The 23,135-nt window shown below is 46.5% G+C and overlaps 1 protein-coding gene across 5 annotated transcripts in view; it reads right to left on the bottom strand.

Annotated features, from left to right (window-relative positions):
* Window positions 1-217: 217 nt before the first annotated feature.
* KIAA0040 (KIAA0040 ortholog) overlaps window positions 218-23,135 on the bottom strand; it is a 32,324-nt gene continuing 9,406 nt past the window's right edge. Inside the window, exons 2-4 of one of the 5 annotated variants that reach the window (XM_061183084.1) lie at window positions 17,440-17,512; window positions 16,084-16,272; window positions 218-1,084 (exon numbers count right to left, since the gene is read on the bottom strand). In XM_061183084.1, coding sequence (XP_061039067.1) covers window positions 643-942 — 300 coding nt within the window. In that variant the 5' untranslated portion in view covers window positions 943-1,084; window positions 16,084-16,272; window positions 17,440-17,512 and the 3' untranslated portion in view covers window positions 218-642. Of the gene's footprint in view, window positions 1,085-14,730; window positions 15,035-15,397; window positions 15,635-16,083; window positions 16,273-17,428; window positions 17,513-23,135 lie in introns of those variants that run through there. The other 4 variants (XR_009700330.1, XR_009700331.1, XM_061183085.1 and 1 more) reach the window with 4 other exon arrangements.

The following is a 23,135-nucleotide window of genomic DNA, read 5'->3' as shown; positions in this document are numbered from 1 at the left end:
AATGAAGATCTCCAGTAAAAGGCTATGTAGGGATGGGAACAGAAGAGCATACATCTCTAACCTGAGTGGTGTATGGCATTGACAGTGCGTAGGCCTCTTGTCCGGTTATGTAATTGTGCATGTGTGCCCGGGTCTGCCAGGCTTTCCTATGAGATGTTTTTCCAAGAGCAGATAATGTACTGCCTTGTTTAGTGCCTTGTACAAAGTAGACATTCAGTGACCATTTGATGAACAGTATATACTTGCCCAGGTACCTGTTGCCTGAATTTGTGTGTGTGTGTGTGTGTGTGTTTGTGTGTGTGGTGTGCATGTGTGCATTTGGGAGATATGTCAAGATGTATGGATAAATGTTCCTTCTGCTTTTGCATATGGAATGTGCCGGAGGTGGGTGGAAGGCATGCCTGAGTCTGTAGTAAAGAGCATTGCTACTGGACACATAGATGCCGAGACAGCACCCGAGGCTTGTCCACGTGTTCCCCGGGAATGCCCTCCATGGGGATACCCAGTCTGAGGTTTGCTCCTTGGTTGAGTAGCTCCTCTGTGGACGTGAGTGCATCACTTCCGGGATTTCTGCTCCCTACCCTGTGTGTGGTTGGAAGGCAGCTGAGCCCCCAGGGGAGGACACTTCTGCCTCCTGTCTAACTAGACGGGCAGTGATGGCCTCTTTTCCATCTGGAGAAGCTTGGGCTGAGCAGAGATCCAGAGGTCTTCTTCAGCCTTCTTCTTTTTCTTCTTCTTCTTCCCCTTGTTTCGCTCTGGCTGTTGGCCACTTTTGCCTGCCCGGCTCCAGCAGCAATGGCAACAGATGAAGAGGAGGGTGATGATCACCAGTAGGGGCAGCCCCAGGAGGATGCCTAGACAGATGCTGTTGAAGAGGCCCTCTTGGTGTTTGGCCGAGATGGTGTCCCAGATGGCGCTAAAGAAGGCGCTGATTTTCTCCATGGTGCTTGGCTAGATGGGACCAGAGGAGCCTCTCAGCTCACCAGCTGCTCCACGACAGGCCTGGGCGTGACAGGTTGCAGAATTGCCCACTTGTAACTTATTCCTCTACCAGCTTTGGGTTTGGGCATGCCACGGATAGCACCTAAAGAGAGAAAAACAGATAATTTAAGAGATACGCAGTGGGAATGGTCTGTAATTTTTAATAACATCATTGATTTTAGGCTTAGGAAATGGGAGGAAATCAAAGGTTTCCAGAGTTCACTGAAATTGTATTGAGACTCTATAAACAAGATAAACACATGCATTTAGTCAATTAAGTATTAACTAATTCTTGCTGTGTACAACTGTACGGGGCTTAGGATATAAAAATGAATAGCATATCAGACCTGGCACATAGTAAGTGCTCTGCAATTGTCAGACAAATCAATGTGTGTATTCACAGTGTTCTGGTTAAGGGGTTGGCTCCCTGGACCCTCTACAGGAGTAGTTCTCCACTGCAGCTCACCTGATAGGTGTTGAACACATACTCCCCACAGGACAGCTCCATATCTGACCTTCTATGAACTTGCCATTTTCAACACTAATTAAAGCTTAAGCACAAGATCGAATGTCCAAGTCTTGCTGGCTGTCATAGGGGACTTGGAGCTCCCCAGGCTAGGAGGTCATCAGTCCTCATCCTGCCTCACTCCTGCCTTCCTTGCTGTCCCTTCATGCTCTCTTCCCTGCTCCGTGTCTCCCCCCTCCATATACCCCACTCCTGTGCCTGGCAAGGACTCATCGTCCTTTGGGTGGGAAACCAGTTCTCTCTGTTTCTACCTTCCTCTCCCTCATTACCCTTGTCTCTGCTTTCTGTCCCCCAGCCAAAGATTCCCAAGTCTCCTTCCCTGCCTGTTCCCTTTCTTTGCAGTGGAAAGAGTTTTGCAGGCTGATCAGTGATGGTGCTTGGAAACTGGGATGGGGTCCCTGGATGTCCCTCTACTCCTATTCTGAGCTCAGCTTACAGCCGGGACTGTTCTGGTTGCTGGTCCAGAGTGGCCCCTCTTCCTGTGGCACCTTCTCCAACTCTCTACGTATATCTCAGGCCTTAGCTCTCAAGTATAAGGTCTTAGAGGCGCCTTCAGTTCTGGAATCCACAGGTTCTCGGGTCTAAACAAGACTTGGAGGACAGGGATAATTCAAAGAAATTGAAGAGACGTCTTGGCATAAGACGTTGCTCAGGAAAATAAAAAAGACATTGCCCAGGCTGTAGACCTTATAAATCATCCTGACCAGCTCTCTCACTTAAAGATGCAGAATCTGAGGCCCATAGTGTTGAGGTGACATGTTTGAGGACACACAGAGCTGTGATGAACACCCAGAGCTCTGAACAATGGGTCCAGCACTCTCCTAAGGCTGCTGGGCGAGCAGAAAAACTAAGGATGATGACTTTGTATTTGTATTTTATTTGATACTTTTCTAAATCACCTTCATGTGAATTATCTTTTAAGTGAGCAATGGGATGGTGCCTTGTGAATGGAGGGAAGCACTGGGGGACCTGGGTCCAGAATCATTTTGAAGTCTGGGCTTCATTGGGTTGTTCTGCACTGGAGCATAAATGTGTGTGTTACACACCTGGGTGGTGTGTTACTCTTGGTGTCTCAGCGGTTGTCCTTGGGGGTCTAATTCCTTGGATAACACACTCTATAAGTGTCCTACATACCCAGTGCCCACGTGTCCACCCAGGCACACCCAGGATCTCCGTCCTGGTCTGCAGGCATGTGGACCTATCCCCTCATAACATTATTTATACAGTTTATGCAATTGTATAAATTGGTACCTGTGCCATTTGGCCCATGGAGCCTGACATCATGCTGTAAGCTGGCACTTATTATATGCCAGGCACTGTTCTAGGCACTTTGCACCTATCGACTCATTTAGTCTTCATCACAGCCTTATGAAAGAGGTACAGTTATTCCCCCCATCCTACAGCTGAAGAGACGGAGGCACAGGTCACACAGTGAGGGAGTGGCAGAGCTGGCCTTATGGATTCTGGGAGGTTTGGCTCCCGATCCCCAAGGGGTGAGCCATTCACAGGTGTTGCTCTGGGCCTCCTATTCTTTCGTGTGGAATAGAATCTTACAATCCTTTGCTATCCCTCAGGTTGACTGAAACATTTTTCCCCGTCTGTTACAGAAGAAGACTACAAAGAGATTTATTTCCCATTGTCAGACACCTCACAAATGCATGAAGATACATACAGTAAAAATCCAGTCCCGCCCAAGGGGAGGTTTATAGAAAGCACATGGCACCTGAACTTAAATTCAACGTGCAACAAAGAAGAGCATCCTGAGAAGTTATGTCTCCTTGCTGGAGGCTTTGCCTGAGCCCCTCTGAGTGTCTGGGAACATCTCACGCCATGGACCTGCCCCCACACCATCAAACACACAGTCTCTTTATAGAGGAAAACCACCCTTGGTCTCCCCATAGCCCCTCAGCGGGGCCACTTCGCTGCTTGCTCCTTCTCACACCACTTGCCTCTTCTCTGGGTTCTCCTTCTCCCTTTGCTATAACCTTTGCTTTGACCTCAGCCTTGTATGGCCCAGTATTCTTTAGCCCATCCAGAGGGATTTTTCTGCTCTGTTGTTAGGTGCTTTTCTCTAACCTGACCCTACACATACACTTTCGGGGACCAGATGCTCCTTGCACTGCATTTCTGTGATTCAATTAGACAGCAGCAAACAACACTTGCTGACAAACTTTGCTGTGCTAGGGGTCGTGCTGGTCTCTGTGGGGACCATATGTGAATCAGAGCCCACTCTTGGGTTCAGCCAGGGAGAGAGAAGAAGGGCATCAAGCCCTTGGAGAATATTAGGGCAGTTTCATACAAGTAGAGCCACTTGAGAATAGAGCATCTTGAGAGATGAGTAGGATCTTGACAGAAAAACATGTGAAAAGGATGTTCAAAGATTCCAGGCAGTGAAACTTCTAGAACATCAGCAGGAGAACGAGCGGCCTTCTGGTGAGCCTGGAGCTCAGGGTGGGAGAGGGAAGGACTGTAGGCTGTGGCCAAGGTAGAGAGGGCCTTCCTAGGGTGTGTTTATTTGGGGAGCTTTATAACAGGAGGATATTGTGATCAGAGCTGCCCTTCAGGAAAAGATAACAGGATCTGAAAACCTCTGGTAGGTGTTTTAAGAGAAGATGTTTCATCCATTTAGCAAACATTTATTGAGCACCTAATATGTGCCACACACTGTGTTAGGTATTGAGGATTCAGGAATGAACGACAAAGATAAGGTTTCTGGTATCATGGAGCCTTGTACATTCCAGGGATCTTATTATCTTTGAGGGATCATGCCAAAAGGCAAATAGAAGAAGCAAATTCCAACTTAGGATGCTTAGTTGGACGAAGTAAAAGCATGCATTTGAATTATGTCTTTATTTCAATGTTCCAGGCCCTCCCACCCATCCCAACCTTTGTCTCAAACTCATCCATCCCATGGCACCTAAAATAGCCTGTGAATAAACAGATTTCTTTTCAAGCTAAAGCCAAGTCAATAATTCACTTCTGGATTCCTAAAGGTACTTATTTGAGTCTACTCTCCATACAGCCAAAGAGAGTATTCATTAACAGTTGGGAACCCTGTCTGGGGAAAATTCAATTAAAAGGTATTCTTTATATTTTTTAATCTAAAAATTCTCTTCTAGGCCCCCCACATTACTTGCTGAGCTCTGCCCATCTATGGTGTTTCATTAGTATTTATGAGCTTTGCATTATTAGCATTTCCAGGAAACAATCAAATATCTCCTTAGTGGTATGAATTAAAAGTTAGAGCTTCTATGAACGTTTTTGCAAAAGGAGCCACACTTTGAGCCTTAGAAATGCTCTCGGGAGACCCCATCCTTTGGTTGGCTCTCAAGTATCACTGACACTGTTTGAAAAACAATTCATCTATTCTTGTAAAACCAACAATAGGTGCTAACCAACCTTGATTGCGGTTGTGGGGGTGGTTATGAGGAGGGAGAAGAGGGGGAAAGGTTCTTTTAGTTTTCTTGAAAGTGAGCAATATTCATCTCTATATCCTTCATAGTATCTAGCTGGGAGAGAGTTGTTCATCCATTCTTTCTTCCCACAAGCGGCTGTCTGCCTGCATGTGAGGTGTTGATGGAGAACAGAGATCCTGGAGCCAGAAGACCTGGGTTTGAGCCCTGGGTCAACTCTTGTGACCTTGGCCAGTTACTGAACTTCAGCTACAAAATGAAGCTAATAAGCTTCCCTTGTAATGAGGTTGTGAAGATTAAGAGCTCAATATGTTTAATGCATTACGTAAACTGTAAAATACTATAAAACATAATCTGTAAAATAGCGAGTGATCTCCCCATAACAGTGGACTAATTCTAGCCTTGAGCTCTTCTTCCCCATCCCTCACCTGTAGCCCAGTCTTCATGGCCAGAGAACCATGGACCCTCACCCCCCGCCATTCAAATGAAAAGGGCTTCACAGGTGACCTCCCCGCTTAGAACTGGTCTGCAGTTCTGTGGCTGTAATTCTAGACTCCGGCATCCAGCAACAGGAATGGAAAAGGGTCGCTTGGGGAACATCTGATGGTGTCTAGAGGACTGCTGAGCTCATAAAGTGAGACCTGGGGAGAGCACCTAGCCCTCTGCAGGCGCCAGCTTCCCTCCAGGCTTTGGAACCCCTGGAAGTGTACTGGGATGGCTCCTGCCACAGGGATGTCTGATCCATCCCTGAGAGCCAAGAGCTACTCCAGAGTTGTGTCTAGGGCTGGCCCTCAGACTGCTGTTCCTTCTGGAGCTCCCCAAGAAGGGGGAAGGGCATTCTACTTTGCACCGGCCTCTTGTAATTTCTGTCTATTAGGTGAAATAATACATGTAAAGCTGAAGAATAGTGTCTGTTGGATAGCAAATGCTTTCTAGAAATGTTAATGATAAGGATCATGATGGCACCCAGTTGAAATCCCTGAAACCTTCTCCAGAGTGATTTCCAAATGGTTTAAATCTTTGGCCTTCTTGTAGCGGGTGGGATGAAGCAGGAGGGTCAGGTTTCTCTCAGAGCCTTAGAAGATTCCTCTGCTGCAGCTGCAGACTCCGGGTATGTGTGGGGGGCCACCTCATAATTGTAACTTGGGGGCAAAGACCTTCCCTTGGGCCTTTCCTCAAATGTTCCATTGAGCCCATACCTTGTGTTGTGGTCATCACTGTGCCTGCTTTATCTCCTCACCCAAAGATCTCAGGTGATGGCAGGATGGCCTTCTGTCCAGGGAAGGGAGTCACCAAGTCTGTCACCAAGGGATTAAAAGATGTAGCAGGTTCCCGAGTTACACTCCTGGAGGCCCTGATTCAGTAGGTCTAGGGTACGCCCAGGAATTTATGTTTATAACAAACAACCCAAGTGTTTCTGGACAATTATCAGGTTCAAAACTGCTGAATGAGGAGGTTGAGCTGATGACCCTTTTCTGTAAGCTCAGAAGCCATGTGCTGAGTGAGAGGATGGATGGATCATGGGCGAGGAGAGTGGGAAAGAGGTTTATTTTCATACACAGCAGCACCAGGGCCTGCTGCAGGGAGCCTCCTTGGGTGTTACTTCTTGCTCTTGTGTAGTCAGGGCATCTGGGCCAGAGCTACTCTCGTGGAGGTCACAGTTCAATGCAATAAACATTCACGGAACACCCACTCTGTGTCTGGTCCTGTGCATTCAGATCCTGAGCTCCTCCCTGTCTCGTAAGGAGCAGAGACAAAGATAGCAGAAGCACAGTGTGATCAAGGGTCCTGTGGTCAAACTCTGTGTAAAGGGCATGGGAGCGGCGCAGGGGAAGGAGTAAGCAAGCTGGCCTGGAGGGGATTAAGAGGTGAAAAGGAAATGACAATCAGGACAGAGTCTGCTCAGTCATTCCTTCAGGGACTACTTATGTGGCACCTAGTACACGCTGGGAACTGTGTTGGGTCCTGGGTATCCAGGAGCAGGCAGACTCAATCCTCGTCCCTTTTTTGCTCAAAGTCCGGTGTGGGAAGCAAACACTCATCAAAGAACCCAGCAGACCGGTGTGTGAGTATATAGTTGCTATGAAGGAGAAGCCCGGGATGCTGTGAAAGTGAGTGATACCCATCAGGGAAGCCAGGGCAGGCTCTGGGTGGGGATGGCTTCACTAAGATCTGAATGACAAAAACAGCAAACATGTGGTCAGGGTGTCTGAAAACTCTTGAGGACATAGACTAAACTTATCTAAAGCACTTTCAAGTAATATGCGTGATGTGTTTTCTTTCAACTCTCCAATACCTTTTCAGATGAAGTGCCTCTAAATTTAAAGCAATGAGTTCAATTGTAAATACATGATAAATTGTCCCCCACCCCCGCCAAAGTCTGGAAACATGGGAAATAATGTGTTCATTGTGTTTTTTTCAGATGAACAATTGGACCTGTTGCTTCTCCTGCAAAGGACCTGAAAGGACAGTGTGGCTGGACGCAGCAGCAGTGAGTGGGGGTGACAGTGGGGTGACGTGAAGCCCTTGAGGCAGGTGGCCCTACACCTTGAGGGCCTGCTAAGCCATGTCAATGGCTGGTGTGTACCATAAGGGCCATGGGATTTCAAGCAAGGAGGGGACAGAATAGATCTGTGTTTCATAAAGAACACTGTCACTGGGGTGAGACAGAACAGATTGGCAAGGGCAGGAGCGGGAGGAGATGACTGCAGTTGTTCAGGGAAAATGGCACCGGGACGAGGGTGAGGGTGGTGGCGTTGGGTGGGATAAGCGCCTGACTTGGGTGTTCTCCAGTGGATGCGGTGAGAGAACTGTGAGGCGGAGGGACATGAGGACTGTCTCTGGGCTGTGCTCTGCTCTTCTTCTTCTAGCCCTAGTCTCCTCTCTGGTCTCCAACTCTGGTATATTCCTAAAATAGGAATCCCATCCAACAGGCTCTACCTGACTCTCGCCATCTCTCCTGAGGGTTTAAAACATCTTTTTCAGCCCCAGGCCTCTCCACCCTGCCTGCCCAAACCTTGTCCCAGCTCCCAAAACCACCCTGCAGTCCTTGCAAAATCCCTGTGGTTACAATATCACACACTTCGGAAACCAAGGCTCTCTGGCAGCTAGGGCACGGGTGGAACCTCAGTCAGCAGTTAGTAACTCTGCTGCTCTGGATATATATTTTCTTGATGTTTCTCACCTTGCTAACCTGGCATGCTCAGATGCCCTCTAATAGATATAAGTACTGTTTTGTACAAAAATTGTCAGATCACAGAAAATAATCTGCTAGTGGAATATTACGCTTATAACTTAAAACCTGGCTCAAGGCATGATGAAATAGATGTCTGTATTTCCCCCAATTTAATTAATTGCTTCAAGTAACTAGGCCAAATACAAAATTGGATCCTCTTTTTTTCCCCCAGAGTATGCATACATGGTGTGGAACTAGATATTGAGTATTAGAAGAAAATAGATAGTATTTTCCCGTAGAATCAATGTTATAATTATGGTTGCAATTTTGAACAAACACACAAATAGGTCATCAGTACAGAAACGATTAAGGTACCATGGTTATTAAAAATAATAAAATGATGCTTTGTCGTGTAGACATTCTCAATTGGAAGAATCCAGAGATGGGTCATCTGGTTGGGTTCCCTCACTTTATTGATAAGGAATCTGGGCCCAAAAGAGGCTGTGACTTGCTGGAGGTCACACAGTTGACAACTGGTGGATTCAGGGCCAGAACCAATGTCTTCTGACTCCCAGCACCCCTCCTGCCAGGTTTCCCCTACAGAAGTCCGTACAGGTAACTACTGAGACAGCACTAGGCAAGATGCCCACCACGTCCTCATCCTGGGCTCAGGCTAGTCTATGCCTCTCAGCCCCCTGACACCTCTGGAGCTGTGTGACTGAGTTCTGGCCAAAGGAACGTGGGCCTGGCTCCTGAAATCTCCCCCAAGGGCCTCCACGTTCTCTCTCTGCTTGCTCACTGGCTGGCCAGATGCAAAGGGCCCAGGGGAGGACTCCAGGGCCCCTGGGACAGCAGAGATGGAAGATGTTCCTGAATGATTGCTAGCAGAGCACCTCGCTGACCACAGTGAACAGTGGAACGAATGAGAAAGAAACCTTTGTTGGGGGAAGCCACTGAGATTTAAGGATTATTCGCTGTAGCAATTAGCCCATCCTACCTCACACAAGTGACAAAAAGCTAACGTTGGCAATGATTATAACAAATATGTGATACATTTAACAACTCTTCTGTGGTGCAGCTTTGACCCAAGAGGGGTTTAGCTAAGTGCTTCGGAGTGCCGGTTCCGGGACCAAATATCCTGGGTTCGAATCCTGATGCTGCTACTCACCAAGTCTATCACGTTGGGCAGGTTACTTAACCCAGGGGCTCACTTTCCTCATGCGTAAAATGGAGCTGATGATAGTAGGCTGTTGTGAAAACTAAATGAGTCAGTAGATGTAGAGCCTCTTGGAGCCACGCCTGGCCATAGATGTATGCCCTTATTATTTGACCCCAAAGGAATAGGCTGGCCAAAGAAACACCCTCGACTTCTTAGCCAATGATGATTTTGTTTGCCTTTTTAGAATTTGGGATGGTTCTGGAGTCATGACTGATTCTTTAGGTCTCCTTTAAAAGGCATTTTTTTCCTCCTTTCTCTATAGTTTTCCTGTAGTAAGGAGACTCTTACTACACTCATCATTCTTTTTCAAAGCAACCATTTCAGAATTAAAACATGTACAGGCATCACTCAGAAGCAGCACTATGAGGGTGTGGATACAGCCTTTTCACCCCCCGTGGATCTCATATCACTGGGCAGAGCGGGACATGAGCCTCCATCCTTCCCCCACACCAAACTGTCTTTTTGTTCCTTCCCTCTCTCCCTTCTTTCCTTCTGCCAGTGCATTTAATGAGCTCCTAGTATGTGTCAGTTCCTTCCCAGGCACTGCATATGTAGTCATGAATGATGCAGATATGGTAAAGCTACTTACTTTCCGCAGGGAGAAGGCAGATAGTAAACAGGTGCACAAACAAAGAAGCCAAGATATGCTGTTGGTGCTATAAAGCAAACAGTCGGCATGGCCTCTGAGGAGGTGACTTTGAACTGAGGTTGGAGGGATGACAAGGGTCCAGTTGTGCGCAGGTGGCAGGAACAGCAGGGCGAAGGCCCGGAGTGGGAAAGAGCTTGGCATAGTCTAGGAGAGAGCTGGAGCCCGAGAGCGCCGAAGGTGAAGCAGGGCTCAAGCCAGGCAGCTGTGGTGGCATGAGTATAGAGGGCAGAGGGTGGAGAAGCAGAGAAAGCATCCCGAGGAGCACAGGCACCCTCCTCTTCACCCTCGTTGTTATCGCATTTGTCCAAGCCCTCAGACTGGTCTCTGTTTTCCTTCCTTCAGTTCATCTTCTAAAATCCACATGGGGTCATACTCCCCCTGCTCAGCCTGTCTTTGGCTCTCCGTCACTTGCACGATCATCGCAACTCCTCAGCAAGGGGGACAAATCGCTTGTGAGCTGTTGGCCTCTGCTCTCGCCCTAGCCTCGTCTCCCACCACCACCCTTATTGCCGCATTTCTTCAAATTCTCCCGAGCATCCTGCTCTCTCACACTGCCATTCTTTGGCACGTGCTGTTCCACCTGCCTGGCATGTCTTCTCACCTCTTCCCTTTGGTCCGTTCACAGGGAAACTCCTTGTCCTTCCAGCCTCCTCTGGGAGGTCTTCTGTGACTGTCAGTCCTCTGCCTGCAGACCTCCCCGAATCCATTTCTTTCTCTTCTGAGCTCTCATGGAGCCAATAACCTACCATCACAGCCCTTGTTGACTACATTGTAATTATTTGTTTTCTTTGAAAAATTAAAAGAATACAGAAAAGCGCAAAGAATCATATATATATATATATATATATGATATATTTGTATGTTATAATCCTAACCCCTATCTCAAAATGTGACCTTAGTTGGAAACAGCATTTTTGCAGATGTAATTAGTTAAGATGAGGTCACACTGGAGTAAAGTGGGTCCATAATCCAGTATGGCTGGTTTCCTTATGAAAAGGGGAAATCTGGACATAGAGGTAGACTTGCACAGAGGGAAGACAATGAAGGGGCATTTAGAGAAGATGGCCGTTGACAAGCCAAGGAGAGCGGCCTGGAACAGATCCCTCCTTCACAGCTTTCAGAAGGAAAGCTGTTGGTTCAGAAGGAACCAACCCTGCCAACACCTTGATTTCAGATTTCTAGCCTCCAGAGCTGTGAGGCAACACATTTCTGTTGTTTAAGCCACCCAGCCTGCAGTACGTTGTCACGGTAGCCCCAGGAGACTCATGTACCCCTCTTGCTTGACACCACTCCCACCCCTCAGGTGGTTTCATCCCTTCTATCTCCAGAATATATCCCGCATCTATCCACTTCTGTCCATTTCATGGCTAGGTCACCATCACCCCTCACCTGGATTACTGCATAGCTTCCTAACCAGTCTCTCTGGTTCTACTCTTCCCTCTTTATAGCCTCTTCTCCCCACACGAGCCCCACCCCCCTTCCCCACCCCCACGGCTTCCCAATGCCTGGAAAGTATTGAATAAAAATACCCCACAAGTGCTTCCATCAGCTGGCTCTGCCTCCATCTCTAATCTCATCCTGTAACCCCTTCTCACTCGCTGTGCCCTGGACACACCTACTCCAGAGCTGTCCACCCCTCAGGACCTTGCTTTTCCCTCTGGTACATTTTCTCTCAGATCTTGGCATGGCCAACTGCTTCCTAACATGCAGAGTTCCACACAAAGGCATTTCCACTCACTTGTAACCACAGATGTTACCTCAACACGAAGCCTTTCTCGACCAAGTCATCTAAGAAGCCCAGCCCCCATCAACCTCTAGCACACCATCCTGTCTTATGGCCTTGGTAGTTCTTCCCACTCTAAAATTTCGGAGTCACACGTGATGCTCTTGTCACTGTAGTGTATGCATTTATGGACTGTCTTCCTGCTCTGGAAAATAAGTTCAGTGAGAACTGGGCCCTTGCCTGTCTTATTCTGTATAGATGCTCAGAGTCGGGAATGTCCCTGAATGAATGAATGAAGTCATTCTGGTTAACCCAAGGGTCCTAAAAGAAAAGAGATCTTGAAAAAAAAATGTAAATTAGTCAACCGAGGTCACTGGGGAGAGAGCAGGGGCAATGAAAGGCATAGAAAAGAGGCCATCAGTCACATCTGTGGCCAGACTTTGGTGACAATTATCCACCATTTAGCCCACCATCCAGACGGATCTTCCAGCCAAGTAACTCATTTAAGGAAGAAATAATGATCAAGAAACTCCCATATCACTGAAAGCAGAAGGGAGTGGGGAGTGTGCTTTATCAGCTCCTAAATAATCATCTACCTTCCTTTTGCTCAGTTACAGAGAGCTCATTGTGGCTGGGACTTTCTGATAACAAGGGATCCTTTCCTAATTACTATATGCTCTATTTCAGGTTCAGCAGAAAGAAAATTAAAAAGCTCCATTTCACTCCAGGTTCAAATGAGTCAATCTTTCAATCAATCAAGTATTAATTAAGCTATGCTAGGAAATACAGAGGAGGAAAACAGCACCTTCTCTCTACTCAAAGATGATGTGAGGAAAATAATTAGAGAATAATTTAAGAACAATGAAAGGAATTTAAAAGGGTTTTCATCTGGGCTTTCTTTGACTTTCTGTTATGGATGGCCTAAAATCTCTAGCCACTTTATTCTCCTTTACTCTTTCTCCCGCCCTCTTCCCTCTCTCTTCTCCATTCTCTTCCCTAATTACATTGTCTCCAAAGGGTCCATGTCATAGACTCTGACAATAATTAGTCGCTTTCAGTCACTCTTAGGATTAAACACTAAAAATCGTGTTTCTCCGATACTCTGAAAATTCCAGCTGTGCTAAATGTGATCGAATGCAGTACCCCCAGCCTGTTAGCAAGTTACAGACTTCCTCATGTTTATGTCCCTAGATCATCATGATAACTTCCTGATTTTTCTCCTAAACCAGAAAACATGCACCAAGAATTTTGCCTCCTTGGGGATATATGTATACATATAGCTGATTCACTTTGTTATAAAGCAGAAACTAACGCACCACTGTAAAGCAATTGTACTCCGTTAAAGATGTTAAAAAAAAATGATATAGTAAGATGAAAAAAAAATAAAACATAAAGTTATCCCTCAAAAAAAAAAAGAATTTTGCCTCCTTCACTAACACTGGCGTGGAGTCTGGGCAACATCCACTTAAGTACTTTGAGTTTAGTTTTCTCTTCTGTAAACAGAGATATGAGCACACTTCTCAGAGGGCGAGGTGTTTTTTCCACTGTGCTACATCATTTTATTCTTTCTCCCCAGAACAGTGCCTGGCAGAAAGTGGGCTGGCAATAAGTATTTGTTGAATGGATGAATGAATGAATGAGTGCGTGAGTGAGTGAATGACGTGTGTAAAGATAATGTGTGTAAAGCGTGTAGGCTAAGTACACTTCACACAGTGGGGGCCTTAAAATTGCCTTGAAAACCATATAGCACCCTATTTGTTATTATACTACTCATATTGTGTGAAAGGCAAAAGCGTCCATTCATTACAGAATTCATAAGCAGAGTCTGATCAACTTTTCTGTGAACCGGTGGGAGTGAGTCAGCCAATCCTAGGAATCAGGGCAGACCCATTTGCCTTTCCCCTGCTTTCTTGCTAATTTTATTTCCATTCATTCTCAGCTGCCGCCCCTCTTTCAGCCCTCCTGACCTCCAGGATCTAGTTTCTTAGGGATGCCTTGTTCTGTCCATCACTATCAACTTTCTCCTCTTCATTTCAGCTAGAATGCTCACTTGTTTTCCTTTGACTGGCCTCTTTTCACATAGATACCTCAGGAGGCCAAAGCCTCAAAAACAGAGGCTTGGCATAATGTCTTATCACCTTTCACAGGAACAGGGAATGATCTATTGAATCCAAAAGCCACCATTTATTGTGTTCTTACTAAGTGCGCAACTCTGCATGTGTAATCAAGGCTCTACAGACATTGCCTCGTTCAGCAACTCAGGAGGTGGGTCTTTTAATCCCCATTATACAGATGAGGAAACCGAGCCTATCAGAGACTAAGTAATTTGCCCAAGGCCATAGAGCTACTAAAGTGCAAAACACCCTGCTGTAACTGCTATGCTCTAGAGCTGCCATTCTCCAGACGGACGCTGAGGACTTCTCTCTTCTAGGACGAAGGGGTATTCACCAATCATTCATCTGTCAAGCATTTGAAAGCCTGCCATGTGTGCCACACCCTATGGATACACTCTTGATGGACTAAAACACCTTCTGTGACCTCAAGGAGCTCACATTTTAATAGGACCAAAAATACAAGAAGAGAAGGGCAATATGTCACGTATGACAGTGGGTGCTGGGGACCCAAAGGCATAAAACTCCTTAGAGTACTCACTGGCAGCCCAGGAGCTATATCCAACCCATAGGCACTTCTATTTTACTTTTTTTTTTTCTCCTCTGATTTCATATAAAATTCTCAATCTTTAGCGAGTCCTAAAATTTGGTCACACTAACCTCCCACATAGGTATAATCTGCTGGAGCTTTAGAAGGACCGATGTCCCCCCAACCTGTACCCCAGTCCCCACCCTGCTGGCTTCACCCAGTCCTGACACCTACCTGGTCCCTGGAGGCATATTAAGCCTGTAGCCCCTGGACCACACTCTCCCTCCGGAATACGGACGACATTACCTATTCTTTGTGCTGTCATCCTTGAAGGGGAGAACCACGCAGGGGGCTTGAAAAAGAGATGAGGACAAAAGACAAAAGGCAAGCCTTACTTTCCAGTTGTCACCTCCAGTTTAATGGATTGATGCTGGTCTCTGGCTAATTAGACAAATAATAAGGATGAGGGATGTTTGCAAGAGGAATTAATACATATCATAATGTCCCAAGCGGAATACAAAAGGCTGGCGGAGGGGTGCAGTGGAAAGAATATTAAGAGTACCCAGTTCTAGTCCCGGTTCAGTTGTCCTCCAAGCCTCTGACCTTGGGCAAATCAGTTAAGCTTTCTGAGCCCTTTTCTCATCTGAGAAGTGAGGCTATTAGCCATCTCAGATATCTCTCAAGATTGTTGTGAAGAACAGACAAGACCTGTGAAAAAACATCGAGAAGGGAAAATTGCAATCTAAATGCAAGCAGTGGCATATTAGAGGATTGTGTTAAAGCTGAATTACAGCTAAAATTAGAACCCTGACTTCTCTTACCGATGCAGCCCTCTGCCCTAAACCTTCTCCTCCCTCTGACCCGCTGCCACCATCCCCACCTCCACCCGCCCCAGGTCCTTTATGAATCATAGTCATTAAGGACTACGTTTTCAATTTGGAAAGTTCGCGGGCACACACTCTGACACCACTCAGGCTTGTGTTTGCCGTCTGTATATATCCAGTCTGACCACATCCTGGTATTAGTGCTAATAAAACCTGTAGCCATGGTTACAGTGACATACCTGGGTTATACTGTTCTTATTTTCACTCTTCGAAACTATTTGGTAAAAGATTTTGGAGCCAATTTTCTTGGGTGTGGTAAAGCACTGAGGCAAGTTTTATTTTTGGAAAGTGTGAGTTGAGGCTCTGAGGTCATCTTCGAGTTAGAAGCAGTTGGGGAGGGGTGGTGCCTTCTCTGGTCCCCAAATAAAGGGGACACTTTGTGGCTGACTCCAATAACTGATGTTTAAGTCTTCCAATGTCATATCTGCTTAGAAGGAAGGTGTGTTTTTTTAAAAAGCAAGAAGATGACCAAGCACCTGTGTGATTCAGGGTCTCCCACAGGTGGTAATTAAAAAATAGACTCAATTTAAAGGTGCGTCATTCTCTTTAATATTAGAGAAGAGAACTGAGAACTTGGCAAACTTTGCAGTGATAACCGAATGACTGACTTATTTTCCTCGGTGGTGGCGGGGGAGAGGTTTATGGGCTGGAATAGTTGAAAACTAATGGGGTGGCAAAAATATACAATTATGCAACTCAAAAGCAATACAGATACGGTTTTATTTTCCTTTCCATTTCCTCCCTTCATTTAATGTTAACAAAAGCTCAGGGCAATTAAAAGCCGAAAGCTACCTTACTGCAATACTAAGGCTTAAAATGTAAAGGCCAAATCATGGAGTGAGCAGAAATATTCTCATTCCAATCATAACTCACCCCTGCGGAATGCACAGTGTGGAATATTTCAGGTTCATCAGACTTTGGGTCACAGGCTCCGTCCAGAGGGCGGGTAGTACAGAGTTGATGTTGCTGGAGAATGAACCTTCACTTTCTGTCTGTATGCGTTTACATCTGTATCCCTAACGTTGCATGTAGATATTTTTTTTTCACAGTTTTGATAAATAACTGTTGGTGAATGCAGAGGACATACATGAGTGTGCTAAAATATTTATCGAGCCCCCACTCAGGCAAGAGCACCCCCTTTTTTGCCTCAGTACCCTATTTCTTTGTTACAGATGATATTTGCTCAGTCTCATCAAATGCAGCTTTAGGTGCTTCTGTGCAAATAGACTGTTACCCCTAAGCCCCTGTTCTAGAGAAATTCTGCAACTGCCACTGGCTTCACCTCATCCCTGATGCCCTCAACTTGCCTGCCTTTGCCCCCAAATATCTTATCTTCCTCTCCACCCCTGAAATGACCTTCCCAAAGGAGGCTGCAGGTATTGCCCATGAGTGATTTGGGAGTATGGATGGAAGAAACTGCTGGGGACTGTGGGCTAGGGGAGTTCCTCATAGATACCAAAGTGTACGCACACGCACACAAACACACACACACACACACACTCACACACTCACTCTTCCCTCAGCCCCACCCCCTCACTCCTCCCCATCCACCACCCCTGCTCCATTATTGCCTGGAGGCCTCAAAGCTTTATGGAAGACTCTCTGGAAAGCACATGGGGCCACTGGGAGGTGGGGGGATGTTGGGAAAGGCCAGGGAATTCTGATCTTGTCTCCCAGCTCTCTACCTGTGGCCTCAGGCCTGGACCTCCTGCAGGCTCTGCACCAGCCTTAAGTTTTATCTTTCCTTAGCAGCCCAGAATGTGTGTGTGTGTATACATACATATATATGTATATATGTATACACACACACACACACACACACACACACACACACACATATATATTGTTATCAGACCAACCCTCAAAGTATCAGGGTCTTGAAGAAACAGGACACGGGGTGGGAACACTTTGATAGAGCAAAACGGTCAGGATGTATGGTCCTGCCCCTGCTAGGTGGAAGGCAGGAGAGAGTCCTGGAGATGGGAGTTGGCTTGGAGCAGCCAGAGAAGGGTCTTGGAGTGCCCTGAGAGGGGTAGGCAGCTCTGCTTCTCAGTGGACAGCCTGTGGAGCTCCAGGCCTCCAGTTCTGGCTTTGACATTTATCTGGTTTTATTTGTTTACACGCTTGTAGATTTTCATGAGCTGAATTCTTGGCTAAAATATAGCCTGGAGTGCAGGGGAAGTTCATAGTGGTGTGAGAAGCCAGTTCAAATTCTCACCCGTGACTTACTCAGTATGTGTCCTCGGGAAGGTCATTCAGTTGCTTTGGGCCTCAGCTTCTTCATCTCCAAAATGGGGGAAATCTGGGAAGAGACACAAGAAAGTGACAGATAGCATTCTTGCCTCTACGGAAGGGCAAGGGGGGCAGGGCTGGGAGGGGGTTGACTTTCCTCTCAGTCCTTTGGTACAGTTCTGAAGGTCTGACTGTATGCAGGCACTTTCCAAAGTCAACAACCAACTGGAAGTGAGTACCTGCCTGGCAGGGAGGGTCCTTGTGTCAAAGCAACAGTGCATGTGAATGTGCTCCTAGGCTGTTAGGAACTGTACAAAATTGAGAGTCATAACTGGTATTATTCCAGGTAGATGTAGGGACATGGCAACAAACAACACTCCTCAATTCTGCCAGGTAGTCACAGTGGCCTGAAATTCTTAGAAAATTGGCTCCCACGCTGGGAGGTCTTCCTACCTCCAACCCAGAATGGATGGATGGACCCCACCCTTACCCCACCCCAACCTTCGAGGCTCTTGCACCTGGCTCTGCAGCGGTTCTGGGCAACCTGGATCCTCCATGTGCCCAAATGACTCCAGATTTCCAAGGGCTAGCCCAGCATGTCAACCCTGCCAGGCAAGTTCTGATAAGCACATTCCATCCTTTGCCAGGAGGCAGTGGGGCCATGCTGCTTGGTGTGAGCAGAACCTGCATGAGTGGCTGCCCTCTGATTGACCCCGGGGGGCAGGGGTGGGGAGATTTGTATCGAACATGTGAGAGCCTCCCTTAGGTTGTTCACTGGGTCACTATAATAAAAATAATGCTGCAAGCATACTGTTCTTTATACGTGAAGAGGCTAATAGTACTAATAGCAATGATGTGCATCAATGAAATATGCCATTCCAATTATATTTCCAGTAGTTGCTTATGGATTTCATTTCAAGAAATGTTAGTTAATAACTATCTGCTGTGTGATCAACATGGTGCTGAGGGGAAAAAAGAAGTTATGATCTGGTTCCCATCCTAGGAGAGTTTCTTAATGAAACTTAGAACATGGTAAGTCCTGATAGGTGACAGTGCAGGTCCCCGAATCTCCAAGCCTCAGGTTCCCCCTCAGATGGGAAGATAATAATCCCACTGACTCCACTCACCATCCAGTGTTGTTGTAAAAGTCAAATAATATATACATGAGATTCTTTATAGACTGATAATGCTCTTCACAGTTTAATTTTCAAAAATAATACAAGCAATTAAAGGCTAAGGTAAATATCAGGAAGTGCCAAAATCATGCATGGTTAGAAAGGAGAGAGATCGATGTTGGCTTAGGTTTTTTTTTTTTAATTAATTTTTTATTTTTATTTATTTTTGGCTGCATTGGGTCTTTGTTGCTGCACACGGGCTTTCTCTAGTTGTGGCGAGTGGGAGCTACTCTTCGTTGTGGTGCACGGGCTTCTCATTGAGGTGGCTTCTCTTGTTGCAGAGCACGGGCTCTAGGTGCACGGGCTTCAGTAGTTGTGGCTCGCGGGCTCTAGAGCGCACGCTCAGTAGTTGTGGCGCACGGGCTTAGTTGCTCCGTGGCATGTGGGATCTTCCTGGACCAGGGCTCGAACCCGTGTCCCCTGCTTGGCAGGCGGATTCTTAACCACTGCGCCACCAGGGAAGCCTGGCTTAGGTTTTAAGGGAGAGGCCGCCTGGAGGAGATGGAGGTTGGGTGGGGCCCCTGTGCTGGGTGTTATCACATGGAGGGTTGGATATTTGGGTGGGAGAAGGGAAGCTGGGCTGAGCTGGGTAGGATGGGAAAGCAAGAGCAGAGGTCCAGAGGCCAGCACATACAGAGTTTGGGAGATTTCAGGGGGCTGGGAAGGCTCGCCATAGGTTTGGTGTACAGTAATGGGCCCCAGGAAAGCCCTGAAAGTTGGGGAGCAGAAGACACGTAGCAGCGTCAGTGTTTCAGAGGCTACATTCTCTTACCTGATCCCGCTTGTAATTCGAAGTATGCCTTGGCCAGAGCAGGATTAAGCCCCACCCTGGGCTCATGGGCAGTCTGCCCTAACTAGCCAGGCTCAGTAATCACAAATATTACAATTAAAAAAAACCCTTTTATTAATAGCATACTTTCTCCCTTAGACAAAATCGGATTATGAACTGAAATGAAATATCACCAAGCCAATCAGAAGGAAACTGCTATTTATCTCCTGATCCCTTGGGAAGGGAGGCAGGGGGGGAAAAAAAACCCTGATGCAATCACTTCTCCAGTCTGAATGGGCTTGCGTTTATTTATTTTTGGGGAAAGTCCTAGCAAAGACCCTGCACTTATAACTCGTTTTAATTTTTTAACAGCTTCTGCAAACATTTCTTCATTAAATCCACTGTAGTGTGAGGAGGGAAGGGATTTCTTGCCCTATTTCACAGATGAATAAACTAAAGAACAGAAATGGGTGTTCAAAATTTGTTTAAAATTGCAAAGCTGGTCAGTGGCCAAGGGCAGACTGGGTTCTAGTTTTCCCATTTCCCAGAGTGATACTCTCCTTACTCCATTAACTCCTAAAAAGCAGCAAGAGAGGAGCAAACAATGGCAACCAGTCACTTTTCCAGTTTACAAAGCCTTCCATTTCTCAGACTCCCTGAGATTTGTGGTCCTTCCTGCTTTAGGGCCTCATGCAAGCTTCTTTATCTGAAACCCCCAACTCTCTCCCAATCCCACCCCAACCAATACCCCCCCAGTCTCCTGGTCTCTATGCATTTAGTCTCTGCTGAAACATCATCCCCCTTGGGAAACTTTCTGTGACCTCATTACATTTAGAGCCCCTGTCCTGTGCCCCATCACTGTTCCTATACTATTACCATAGCCCTCAACCCACTTTAGGTTCATTTTATTTAATCATCTTTCTTCCACTCTAGACAGAATCGATTCCCACTAGGGCATCCAGGGACCTGTTTTGTTCTTGGAAAGTATTTGCTGAATTAATGAATGACCATATTTATAGACGAGGAAACTGAGGTTCACTGAAATTAAATGAGTTGCCCCAGGTCTCACAGCTGATCATGGAAGATGTGGCAGTTCTACCCCTAAATATCCAGTGCTCATTCCACTCTGCCACCCTGGTTTCTGGGTTCTCACCCAGCATTGTGGCCAGATGGAAGCTACTCAGGAAAAGAAAAAATCTAGCAATTAGTATTCTGCGTTTGGAGAATCCATTCAGCTTGGGCTCAGAGTGTGCTCAGATGCCAGATATTCTGGGGCATTCCAGACTGCAAGCGCACTCTGCAGGCCTCTTTTGGTGACTGGCTACTTTTGAATCTCCAGTGAGGCTGTCAGTGCCAAGAAACAGAGGTGACAGCAGCGAGACCTGACTTCCAAAGATCACTGGCCTCAAATCGATATGGGCCTTTGCCTCACGGGGTGCCATATTGAATATTCTGATTATATCACTTGAAAGTGAGGTTATCGTCACGTTTTTGGAAAGCCCCGATTGGCTGTGTTCCTGACATATTTTGGTGTCATGAATTGACATCATTCCATTTGGTAATTTTCAGATGCCAAGCCGACTGAGTAGAGTACGTGTGTGTAGCACTGTTATCACTGCAAAAAGCTCTCCCTGTTTTTTTTTCAGAGGGAGGAACTCTTTGCTGGCTTTTTTCTTCCTTCCCTGAGCCTGGGTTGTTGACACAGTTGAGTCCAAGGAGGCCAGGAACCGCCCTCTCCCCTCTCTGCAGCACAGCAGCGCACAATTCAATTCAGTGCACATTAGTTGAGAACCTGCTGTGTGCACAAGGAACTTCTCTCTTTTCTAGGGCTCTCCCAGCTAATGCTGCCTAACAAGATGTAGAAACCTGCCAACTACCTGGGTAAGGGATTCCAAACTGAACTAAAGATGTAGACTGTGAAGTCAAGGAATTTATTTTTTGTTTGGGAAATGGATGAGCACAGGGGAACTATGAAGCATGACTAGTTAAGTGTCCCAGGGGAAATGCCAACAAATGGTTATGGGAGCAGCACAGAGGAAGCTGTTAATTCCAATGAGGAATCTAGGCAAGGCTTCAAGGAGGGTGTGATTTGAGTTGGCACCTGCAGGGAGAATGGAATGATTAAATGCAGAGAGGGTGAGAACGAAGAGATTCCAGACTGCTCAAGAAAGCACAGCTGGCTCAGAGAAAGAATCCAATCAAGGTGGCCTAGGCACCGGGCCAAGATCTGGGGACTTTGAATCTCCCATTGTTACCATGGCAACAAGCAGCTCACTCCTGCTCGGCCCTCTCCCAGCCAGCTGCTCTAATCCATGGCATTCCAGTGGCCTGAGGAGAAGGGCTGCTACTGGGAGACCTTCTCTCCCTCCTTACCTTCTTACTTACTATGACTTGAATGTTCAAGGACAGGGCAGGGGGTAACTGATGATACGCTGGGCCAAGGACCTTCAGGGGATGTTTTTCATGTTTAACCATGAAAGCAGATTATTGTGTAAGAAAATTTGAGTGGATAGTGAGTTTTCTGCCTCCTTCCCTCTCAACTCCAAACACGCTTTATTCCTTTGTATGTTCTTAAATTTGGTGATAATCCTGAATCCAAATCTGGAGCCACAAGGGTAACCAAAGCCGGTTCCAGTTGGCACAAGTTCAAAGGGATCTCTCTCTCTCTTTCTCATACACACACATACACACACACATACACACACACATACACACACTTAGCTTACCCATGTAATAATACTGTTAACATTTAGCCCAAGGTTGGTAGAAACCAAATGAGATTTTTCTGCAAGAAGGGCAAACCTAGACCACAGGTTGCAAGCTGGAAGCCCCTGAGGTAGATGTGACCAGTGAAGAGAGGTTGTTTGAGCCACAGCTTCCAGCACAGCCGGTCCTGCCCGTATTCCCACACCGCCTGTGTTACTCTTTCAGGCGGATCAGCTTGGGTCAAAGGTTGCCCCTCCCGCATTCACTAGCTGTCTGACCTCGGAAAGTCCCCTTACCCCTCTGTGCCTCAGTTTCCTCAACTATAAAAGAAGAATCAGAAGAGAGTCTATGTCATTGAATTGTTACGGAAATCAGATGAGTTAAATCATCTGTATCATGTCGTTAAAGCAGCACACGGCACAGAGTAAGTGTTCCATAAATGTTAGCTTTATCTGTCAGGCCTTGTGGGTGTTGAGCTTGTGAGCCCTGCTGTGATCCGGCGGTGGGGAGTTCAAGGATACAGAAGGGACCACAGTGATTGATGACTGCTGTGTGTAGCATGGCAAGACGCTTTGGTTATCTCAGGCAGAGCCAGTGAGGAATGCTCTGGCCTGTAGAACTGCAGCAGAGATTGACCTGTGTACTGTACTGCCCCCACCAGATAGGGTAAGAGAAAGGAAAATTTAGTGGCCTGGGGCTTTTTCTGCAGTCATGGGTTACATAGAGATCATCATGGTTGAACATTTCTGTCCCTCTCTCCTACATTACCTCCTTGACAATGGGTGAAAGATACTGTTGGATACTTGTGTTGTCTTACTATTGTATTCTTATGGTACAGATGCTGTTCATGTCTGCTTTCCCACTTGACTATAAACTGTTTGAGAGTTTTTTCCTCTAGGAATCCCCATGCCTAGTTCATTGTTGGCACATAGTGGATGCTCAATAAATGCTTGTCCATTTGATTAGTGAACTGACTGAATGGTTATGGGATGGAAAAGACCCAGAGTTGAGAGTGCCTTTGTGAGGCTGTATATTACCTCCTG

The sequence above is a fragment of the Eubalaena glacialis genome, chromosome 3, assembly GCF_028564815.1.
Source record: "Eubalaena glacialis isolate mEubGla1 chromosome 3, mEubGla1.1.hap2.+ XY, whole genome shotgun sequence".
NCBI classification, from domain to species: domain Eukaryota; kingdom Metazoa; phylum Chordata; class Mammalia; order Artiodactyla; family Balaenidae; genus Eubalaena; species Eubalaena glacialis.
The sequence above is the reverse complement of the archived record's forward strand: the minus strand, read 5'-3'. Positions and strand labels throughout refer to the sequence as shown.